The sequence below is a fragment of the Primulina eburnea genome, chromosome 13, assembly GCF_022965805.1.
Source record: "Primulina eburnea isolate SZY01 chromosome 13, ASM2296580v1, whole genome shotgun sequence".
In the NCBI taxonomy this organism is placed as follows: domain Eukaryota; kingdom Viridiplantae; phylum Streptophyta; class Magnoliopsida; order Lamiales; family Gesneriaceae; genus Primulina; species Primulina eburnea.
In genome coordinates this window covers 2,560,027-2,570,357 of record NC_133113.1, presented here as the reverse complement: position 1 = coordinate 2,570,357, position 10,331 = coordinate 2,560,027, and the positions used below count along the sequence as shown (strand labels likewise).

At 29.6% G+C, this 10,331-nt stretch overlaps 2 protein-coding genes across 3 annotated transcripts; one reads left to right on the top strand and one right to left on the bottom strand.

The window, feature by feature from the left end:
* The first annotated feature begins 2,457 nt into the window (after nucleotides 1-2,457).
* On the top strand, nucleotides 2,458-2,937 carry LOC140809771 (uncharacterized). The gene has a single exon (XM_073167488.1). It carries the CDS (start codon nucleotides 2,564-2,566, stop codon nucleotides 2,762-2,764), a length of 201 nt encoding a protein of 66 aa, XP_073023589.1. The 5' UTR covers nucleotides 2,458-2,563; the 3' UTR covers nucleotides 2,765-2,937.
* Nucleotides 2,938-5,631: 2,694 nt separating this feature from the next.
* LOC140809500 (uncharacterized) lies at nucleotides 5,632-8,567 on the bottom strand. Of its 2 annotated transcripts, XM_073167156.1 has the most exons (5): nucleotides 8,377-8,567; nucleotides 7,679-7,732; nucleotides 6,883-6,947; nucleotides 6,676-6,771; nucleotides 5,632-6,096 (listed from the first exon to the last, which is right to left on the bottom strand). In XM_073167156.1, exons 1-5 carry the CDS (start codon nucleotides 8,393-8,395, stop codon nucleotides 6,013-6,015), a joined length of 318 nt encoding a protein of 105 aa, XP_073023257.1. In that variant the 5' UTR covers nucleotides 8,396-8,567; the 3' UTR covers nucleotides 5,632-6,012. The 2 variants fall into 2 exon arrangements, 1 of the variants encoding a protein (XP_073023257.1); XR_012113118.1 differs by lacking the exon at nucleotides 6,883-6,947 and having other exon boundaries at nucleotides 5,635-6,096; nucleotides 8,377-8,561.
* Nucleotides 8,568-10,331: the final 1,764 nt, after the last annotated feature.

Genomic DNA, 10,331 nt, shown 5'->3' with positions numbered 1-10,331 from the left:
ATGTGTTAAAATAAAATTGAAGTAATTAGAAAAATAAATGAAATATTAACAATATGTCGGGTGCAATAATTGTCCTTGCTTGGTAGAGCGATCGAACCGTGGTGCTTGAGCTGCTGTGTTGTTTAAAAGATTTGAGTTGCACAATTACTACTAGCTATATCTTTTGGTAAAGCGTCAAGCGCTCGATTCTACACAATAATCGAAAATTAATATTTTGATAATAGAGAAATAAATCATGAATTGAGAAATAGAGATTGAGAATTGAAAGAGAATTGTGTGTGGAAAAAAAATAATGAAACAGGCCTTGTATTTATGGATTTGAATTCGAAAGTTTTATTATTTTATTTTATTGAAAATATTAATTTCTTGTACTATTAATACTGAAACTGTTTTTCATTTTTATTTTTTTATCAGGCGTATGTACTTAAAACTGTTAACTATGGTTTTCGACAATTTTTTTTTATTTACTTTAATTTAAACAAATAACTGAATTTTACATTTCTTTTCACACTCAGTCTCACTTATTCGTGGCTTAATAATATCACATTTTAGAATTATTTTTGTTTTGAAGTAAAACATTTTTTAGTATAAAAATAATTCAATAATTATAATAGACCACATGGTTCCTCCACGTTACTTGGTCGCGTGGAAGTTAAGATGTCAATGGTATCAATTTTCCTACATTTAATAGAAAGTATTTTACCTATAGACCATGCAAAGTTTTACATAAAAAAATAATAAATGATTTTAGCATACATCAAATTCATAAACTCCGTAAAGACAAAAACTTATGTGAGACGGTCTTACGGGTCGTATTTGTGAGACGAATCTTTTATTTGGGTCACCCATGAAAACTATTACATTTTATACTAAGTGAGGTGTATTCAATAAAAAGTTTTGATGACTTTTAATGATTTTTTTAAATGATAGACTTTTATGGATTTGATAAATTTTTATTGACTTTTATGAAATCTCACAGATTTATAAACAGATTTATGTGGATTTATGTAGACTTTTTTGCAAGATTTTTATAGACTTTTGTAGATTTTTTTTTTATAGAATTTTGTACTTAACTATAACATGTGATTTTTTATTAATTTCTTTGAACCAATAATTAATTGACATATATAACATATTCAATTTGAAATTATTTTTAATATTTATATTAATAAATAAATTTACTTATTTAAAAGTTAAATCGTTTAATCCTTATATGTATATATATGTGGGTTTATATGCATGTTTGTAAATTTTTTAAAATACATCAATTGATTAACATGTAATCTTATTTTTAAATTGATAATATGAATGTAAAAATAATATTATTTATTAGTGTGTGAATATAATTTTGTATAAAAATATCATAGCTTACATATTAATTAAAAATACGAAAATGAATTTAAAAAATCATTGTTGTTACGAAACTATTCAATTATTAAGAATTAAACAATATTTTTTTGATCATCTTTTATTATTATTGAATATTACATTAATTTGTATAAATCATAAATTAAAAATCACAAAATCAATTCTATAATTCAAAATTTCCCCGTGTTATTAAAATAAAAAATTATTAAATGAACAATCAGCCAAAAAATGAAAAATTTGAAGAAGAAAGATGAAAATATATATAGAGATACACTTCGAAAATTTGAGAAAGTAATAGAAATAGATGAGAGAAGAGAAGATATGAAGATATGTGATGTGAAGCGACAGAGATAGTTAGAAGTTTTAAAAATCCATTCAAATCTTTGGGGTGAACCAAATACAATTTTTTACAATTTGTAGTTGTACCTTAGGCTTTAATGTTTGTATGTCCATGAATTCCATGGAGTTATTAAAAGTCCATGGAAAATTTGAATACCTGTAGACTTTTATAGAGTTTATAAAAGTCAATGTTGAATACCACTTGACTTTTTAAAACTCCATGAAAGTCTATTTTGAATACTGGGTAAGGTTGACCCGTCTCACAGATTATGATCCGTGAAACGATCTCACATGAGAACCACTCATTCATAAAATACAAGAAAATAAGAAACCAGACATATCACTCGAGTCGATTTTTTTATTTGATGTTTTACATAAAAAAATAAATAAATGATTTTAGCATAAGTCAAATTCATAAACTTCAAGAAAATAAGAAAACACACCTCACTCTGAGTTGATCTGTTTTTTTTTTTGACAAAAACTTGTGTGAGACGGTCTCACGGGTCGTATTTGTGAGACGAGTCTATTATTTGGGTCATCTATGAAAAAATATTACTTTTTATGCTAAGAGTATTAATTTTTATTGTGAATATGGGTAGGGTTAACCCGTCTCACAGAATAAGATCCGTGATACGATCTCACATAAACTCATTTTTTTTTTTATATTATCAAATTTAAGTGAAAATTTAAAGTCAATTCGATAGATTACAAAGACCGGTACCCCCACCTAGCCTACTATATAATTCATGCAAGTGTAGACTTCCCAACCCGAATTAATTAAACAGCAAAGAAAAAGCAAACCATTTAACCTTTCATTTCTCACTGGTAATTTTTTGGTGCTGGTAGACTCGGGAAAATGGCGATTCAGCTGGAGAATCTGGTGGAGTCCATAAAGTCCAAGGTTCGATCGTTGAAGAAATCGAAGAAACCTTACCTGAAGATGGACAAGAGCGCGAGCGTTAAGGTCGAGATCCGAAGTCGGAAAGCTCGGAAGATCATCGAGAAAACCCTCAAATCCGCCGATCGCCCCGGCAAGCCTTCTCACTTGGCTCGATAATTTATAGCCTGCTTTTCATCTTATCCCCTTCATCTATCTATATATATATTTATATATATATATATATATATACATGTATTTGTGTATGGTAAAATTCGAATCACATCTGTAAAATAAAGAAAGTGTGCAAGATTTTGGATTTTATGGCCGATTCTGGGTTTCTCTCGTCTCAATGCTTTTGGGTTCATGTCATATCTTTTGAATTAAATTAACAGTATATTGACCTTTATTTTTTTTTTTAATCTCCTATCTATTTTTCAAATTCTCTAATAATATTATTTATTTTATATATTATGAATATCTTTTGGAGTAGGTATGTTGTGAGACGATCTCACGAATCTTTATCTGTGAGACGATTCAACCCTATCGATATTCACAATAAAAAATAATACTCTTAGCATAAAAAGTAATATTTTTCATGGATGACCCAAATAAAATACGCGTATCACAAAATACGATTCGTGAGACCGTCTCACATAAGTTTTTGTCCATCTCTTCGTGTATCTTTTAAATTTTCAGAATATAATTTATTTCATCGATAACGTAGTGCGAAGAATTTGAATTATAAATATGTGAGTTTAATTAATATTATTGGCCTATTAATAATTTCGGTATCTTACTTTAATTTAATAAATTGACAGTATAATAATTTAATTACAAGTTATTTTTAGCGAAAAAGTTTTAAATTAAGTGCATAGCTGTTACTAGAAACGAAGTACGTACGTACTACATATAAAACCATATTTATTATTATAAAAAAATAGTGGAAAATTTCAGTGTCATCCCTATAATTTAATATTTGTTTTATGATAAAAATTTGTGTGAGACGATCTTACGAGTCGTATTTTGTGAGACGGATTTCGTATTTGAATCATACATGAAAAATTATTATTTTTTTATGCTAAAAGTATTACTTTTTATTGTGAATATCGGTAGGGTTGATCCGTCTCACAGATAAAGATTCATGAGATTGTCTTACAAAAGACCTACTCTTGAACTCATAATTGGTTAAAATTTGATTTATGCTTTATTTTCACTTTTACTCTTTTTGCATCTAAATGTTAACGTTGCACCATACATATATATCAGCACTTGTTTTTTTACATCAAATTAATAATATTTGACATCATATTATCAATTTTCGATGTTATGTTAATATGTCAATAAAAAAAATGATAAAAAATGAAAAGAAGATCGATTAATTGTATTAAGATAAATTTTCCCCACTTTTATAACTAAAAACATATACATCATTTATGGGATGAATTTTATAACTTTTCTTAATTTATCCCTGACAATATAGACTCGATTGAATATGTCAGAAATTTTGAAGCACAAATTTTAATGATGCTTCAAAATTTTAATGATGGATGACATTCAATTCAGCCGTTTGATTTGACTTTGTTAATTAATTCTAGCTAACCCATTATTAGTTAAGGTTCTAAATTTCTAATAAGCGAGAATTTTTGGGGAAGATGGAGATTAAAGTATTAGGTAATACCAAATGACAAAAACTTGTATGAAACGGTCTCACGAGTCGTATTTTGTGAGATATATCTCTTATTTAAGTCATTCATGAAAAAATATTACTTTGCTAAGAGTATTACTTTTTATCGTGAATATCGATAGGTTTAACCCGTCTCAGATATAAAGATTCGTGAGACCGTCTCACAAGAAACCTACTCTTATAAAATTAAACATGTTTAATTGAAGTTTAAGCGTAATAAAATTATTTAATTATTGTGTGATTTGGATTTTATTTCATCAGGTAAAGTGAGAGTTTGAATAATTTATAAATCCTTTTGGTTTGAAAAAAAATACATATAGTAAAATCCCGACATGAATATATTCTTGTTGGTGTTAAAATAAGTATTACGACGTTCTGGTTATAAAACTATTTTTAATGTACCGATTTGTATTTACATTTATTTATAGTCTTGAAATAAAAAATGCTACAGTCCGATTTTCCCCCCCAATAATAAAGGGCTAAAATATCTACTACTTTAATTCATTTTCAAAAATAGATAATTTTGTATATAACTGTATAAAGACAGACGCAGATCAATGAATATGAAATATTGTACGAGTATCTACATGACCTAAATTATCAACAAGCTCTCCAAGCACATTGAAAATTCGTCCCAAAGTTGCTCCACCGACCGAAACACTTAGAGAAGCTCTTGTATCGATCATTTCCATTCTTCTCATCAAACCATTTGTAGCACTCATAGCTACAGCTCTAACTCGATTATTTCCTAAATTTATTTTTAAAAAAATATATTCTAAATTTTAAATTTTTGTGGCTATTATTAAACTAATGAGCCATAAGGTAGGCTTTTATTTATTGGGACTTTGGGCCTATTAAAATTTATATCTATTAATGATGAAAAGAAAGTGCATCCGACTTTTGGTGTAGGAAAATTCTTTTATACATTTCTCTCTACTAGGTAGGGACACCTCAATTCTTGAGGTGTCTTGCCCAGATTCGTAGTTCCACATATGAATATTTATATTTTTTTTTCCAGAGTAACTAATCAAATGTTCATATTTGTGTAGATCTTATTTAATAATTTAATTTTAAAAGCTAGAAATATTATGATTATATTTTATTTTCTTTTAAATCTGTAGTCATACGAATAGAAATTTCAAGCTGACATTGTGGGTAACAAAGTAAAAAATATGAAAGCAGCAGTATCTGTCACACCAGCTGTTCAGCAAACATAGAGAGGAAGCTAAAACCTCATTTGATATTTTTCTCTATCATCGAGATCAGCAGAAAACTACATACGACCACTATAAGTATTTTTTTTTCTTACAATAAACATTTGAAATGACAAGTAAAATACTACTAAAAATCTAGAGTGCTGATCAAAACAATATGCACAACTTTGTAATGAACTCGTCTCAAACGATGACAATAAAGAGTAACATAATACAGTACCACTGCTATTCAACAAATAAGAAACATGAGAGAACATGTGAAAAAATTATGAACAACAGTACTACTGTTATTCATGATCGTGGACACAGCTGAAAGTAGGCATGAAGACACCCAGTTACGCCGACAAATTTTTTAGAACTTTATTTGGCAGTACCTCGACTCCTACCAAAGTATACTATTATACAATCACAAGACCAAAGTACAAACTGTTACACAATCACTTGTATAACAGGCTGTAGATATTTCAATGGTGTGATTTAATCTGGATGGAGTCCAAGTTATTGCTTCCTACTGCATTTGCTTTCCTCTATGCCTGAAGTGAGCGGCATATGGACTCAAGTTTTTCCTTTTGGTTTCTTGTTTTTTCGAGCTGTTTCTTCAAACGTTCCCGCTGTATAAAAATAGGATGTTAATGTTTCCTACGTAAGTTGAAGACAGCAGTCCTGATGAATGCTAATTTCAGAAAGCATGAAAAATTGTCATATCTAATGCCGGATATCAAAACACCACATTCTTAGCGAAAATAAAATGCAACTTGTTTGCAATTGATTGGAAGGTATAAATGATATATAATGTTATGATTCTGTTAGACTGAAGAAGTACCATCTTCATACTACCAACGATTTCATCAGAAGTTGGGCTTTAAATGGATCTCTTTACAAACATGAGAATTTGCTAGGTTATTTTCCAAGGAGGTGCAATATGCTTTTTTCACATTTCAATGGGATTTATTATTCATTCATCCCAGATAGATTGAATCAAGGGGGTGAAATAGAGCCATGCATCCCAATGTTTAAAGGGTTCTCTTGCAAAAATAAACAAAACAAATATTCAATGGTGAAAAATCTACACTTGTATTAACTGGCAACACTCTATTCCTACAACAATTATGTGAATAAAGACATTATAAGGGAATAAGGTGTGGGATTGACAAAGGTCCATTGCAAGGAGACTTTAAAATCAAACATACCTCATCTGCAAGTTCTGTAAGAGTAATGTCTGATTTTTCGCATTTGTTCGTCAAAAAGGAGTTTTCCTTCCTAAGCTCCTTGATCGATTTCGCCATCTTGGTTTAAGAACAGAAACATCAAGGATGACAATTTGTCTTCCAAAGGGAAAAAAATATCCAAAATGATGTGATATATCTTTAACATTTAAGTGTGTAACGCTTTCATACCCTCTCAATTTCTTGCCTAAAAGTTTTAAAAACCTCGTTGCTTTTCAGTAACGCTGCCTGGCATGCTGCGAGCGATGTTTTTAGAAATATATAAGAATAATTCAATTATTTTAAAAAGTAACAACAAAAGGTATGCTGAAAATTTTATGAATTACACATCATAAAATCGATTTTTTTTTTTTTTTGTAGTTAAAAATAATTGGATTGCCAGCACTTATATTCAGTTCTTGACATATTACAATTTACAATGATGCTTTTAATGATAAAAAATTATATATTGAGAAAATTGCTACGTTTTCTACACAAATGAAACAATAAAAATATACTCTGAAATAATTCATTAAAATTAATCTAATTCTTGTTTGATTTGAATTCAACATTTACAAAAGAGATGTATGAGTTGGCTATGTTGGCCGGTGGATGAGCTTCAATCTTTTTTGTTTTTAAACTAATTTATGTTCAAAGCTTAGCAAATAAGTCACGTTAGAATAATGAACAATGTTAAACACTTCCATATAACCGAATTAGCAATTTCTGACATAAAAATATTTGGTGATGGTTGGTATTTCGTAGAGAATCTGCACATAACTCCTGAATCAAAACTATAGAATAAATTAATAAACATAAACTTTTGACAACAAGCTCCCTCGTAAAATTTAAAAAGAAAATAATCGGTTGACGAATCTCAGATTAAGAAAATTGGGTTATTGCGATTAAACTCTAATCAATAGCTCAAGACAACACAAATTTTGACATGTAAGAAACTAAATTCCCTCGAGTAAAACCAAAATCTTACCAGATTTGATTGACGGTGTAGCAGTTTTTATTTGTCTACCATGCTCTACGTTTCCTGTATGAAAGATTGGATGTCAGTGCATGTTAGGTATAAGTGTCTGAGCGAGAGTAAATAATCTAATATTTAGTTGTTTAAAAAGGACAATGAGTGATAAGGCTGGATGTTACTGTAGTTAGATCAAAGCAGCAGAGGGAAATAGTTCACAGTTTGTTAGACACTGAGGCCTTAATTATATGTTGCATATTGTACTTTAATTTATATTATATTACCCATATGTTCCATCTCGATCCATTTTAGTTTCACCGTCATCTACTTGTTCTACGTATTTATTCACCCTGTAAGTGCTTCTTCGAGACGTGGGACCTGGGAAGGCTACCAAAGGTTTATGTATTGTGAAAAGGCAACCTGTTGAATTTCAAGTTTTAGTGAAAATATCATCATGGATTCCACATTACTTTATGAGGCCTAAGCTTTTCTCTTAGAGATTGAAGTTATAGTACTTGCTGGTTCCTAAGTTTTTCTTTTAGCCGCTGAATCTACATGCCTGATATTGTGAAAATCAACTGGCGACGATGCTGTTTTTTTTTTTTACCCAAAGGACATCGCCTAAATAACCCATTCAATGAGTTAAGACAAAAAAGACGAAGAACACCAGGGAGAACAAAAAACCCAAACAAAACCAAGAGAAGAACACTAACCTAGTAGAAGCTTTCCCATCCAAGAGGAGAGAGCACTGCTAGGAAGAGATGAAGCTCAAGAAAACATGAACAAGTAAGGAAGATGGCAGAAACAAACAAAAGGGAAGAAGGAAAGAGGAGATAAGGACATGGGCTTTGTAAACCGATTCCGTAGGTTGCTTTCCCTTTTTTTTTTTACGGTGAATTGCAAAACAGGCAGCAAGTGGTCATATATTTTGCGAAGTTAATTACACGTGTTAAAGTGATGACCGGCGACCGGACAAAAACAGGCCTTTTTAAACTTATTCAGGCTTTCATATATGTAGATATGCAGTGTAAGGGCTAGCTGAGCTGGCGCACTGACGTCCAAGTGTATATTTTTTTTAAATTTTTTTTTATTTGTGATAAATTTGACCTTTCCGAAACCTCAACTCCATCGTGTTGGATGGTTAATTTATATTATATTGAGAATGTTTTTTATTTTTATTTTTTATCTCTCTCTTTTTTTTAATAAAAATTGAGATATATATTATTGATTTAAGAGTGCGACTCACGTGCCGCCGCGGAGGGGAGTGCGGTAGCGTGCGTGCGCGGTGGTGCACATGAGTCGGAGATTGGCGGAGGGGTGGCTTCTACAGACTACACATTTCAATGTCAATGGCTTCTGCACCCTCGCCATTGAAATGAAAGTGAAATTGTACGTGGACCATCGAGTGAAATGGCACATTTCATGGCTTGCAATAATTAAAAAGTTAAAAAAAAATTTGGGTATGTTCGATGCATATACTATTATTTTTATATAATTAATAATTAAAATTTAAAAAAATTAATGTTTGAATAATTATTAATATTTTTATTGATATAATATGATGAATATATTTAAATTTAAAATATTATTATAAAAAAATTATGTAAAAATGTTTATTTTATTTGAGATAACGTTTAAATGAAGTTAACAATTTTCTATCGTTAAAATGATTATTTTATCTTCATTGAGTGAAACTGTTACTAATAAAAAATGAGTAGGTCTCTTGTGTGTTGGATCTCGGTTTTCTCGTGCCCAAACATAGCGGAAGTTTTAAAAAATTTTAGATGTTGACATTCAAGATATATATTTGGACACTCGTATTGTTTTATAATCAAACATTCATAGGGTGTTAGAATTATACCTTTAGTGAATTAAATCACTTGGCTCCAATTAATTCGGTATAGACGGATCTAGCACTTGATGAATCCCTACGAATGATCTTCAAAAAAACTTTCTCCTTCAATCCTTCTAATTAGGTCCACGACTAGAAGATTTGTTCCTCTTTTAATTTGCACTAGAAAAGTTAGAAGAGACTTTTACGTTGGAGATGAAGGTTTGAGAGACGGTTCAATCTTTTCTCCAAAGAGAAGTGGCCGAAATTTTGGAGAGAAAAGTGTTGTAATTTTCGAAAACTCACTAAGGAGTGGAGGCTAGGGTTTTCAAAAATTGTGAATGAATTCTTTTAAACTCTAAGCCTAATACACATATATATAAGCTTAGGGCCCATTAATTAAATTAAATACTTAATGAGCTTAATCAATTAATTATTCTAGTCCAACTAGTTTAATTAACTAATTAATCTTTTAAAGTCCAATTAAGAACATTAATAATATGTATGTTAGTCTTGTACTCCTACAAACCCATTATACATATATCCATAATATTTAATTTAATTCCCTTATAAATTCAACATTTGAATTTATTATTTAAATTATAAATTCAACTTCTTGAATTTATCACCTCCAAAATTTAGTATTTAATAAACTCAACTTTTGAGCTTAATAAATTAAATCCTCAAATTTTATAAATTCAATTCCTTGAATTTATTCTCTCCAAATTTCATAAATTCAACCTTTTGAATTTACTATCTTATAAATTCAACTCCTTGAATTTATTTTCTCAAAATTTAATTATCATAAATTCAACTCATTGAATTTACTATATCATA

What these genes read in the sequence shown, in the direction of transcription:
- LOC140809771 (XM_073167488.1), top strand. Translation starts at nt 2,564, where the DNA reads ATGGCGATTCAGCTGGAGAATCTGGTGGAGTCCATAAAGTCCAAGGTT.
- LOC140809500 (XM_073167156.1), bottom strand. An exon ending in TACACCGTCAATCAAATCTG is followed by an intron (nt 6,948 to 7,678) that starts GTAAGATTTTGG and finishes CATCGCTCGCAG; the next exon opens with CATGCCAGGCAGCGTTACTG. An exon ending in TTAGGCAAGAAATTGAGAGG is followed by an intron (nt 6,772 to 6,882) that starts GTATGAAAGCGT and finishes TCTTAAACCAAG; the next exon opens with ATGGCGAAATCGATCAAGGA.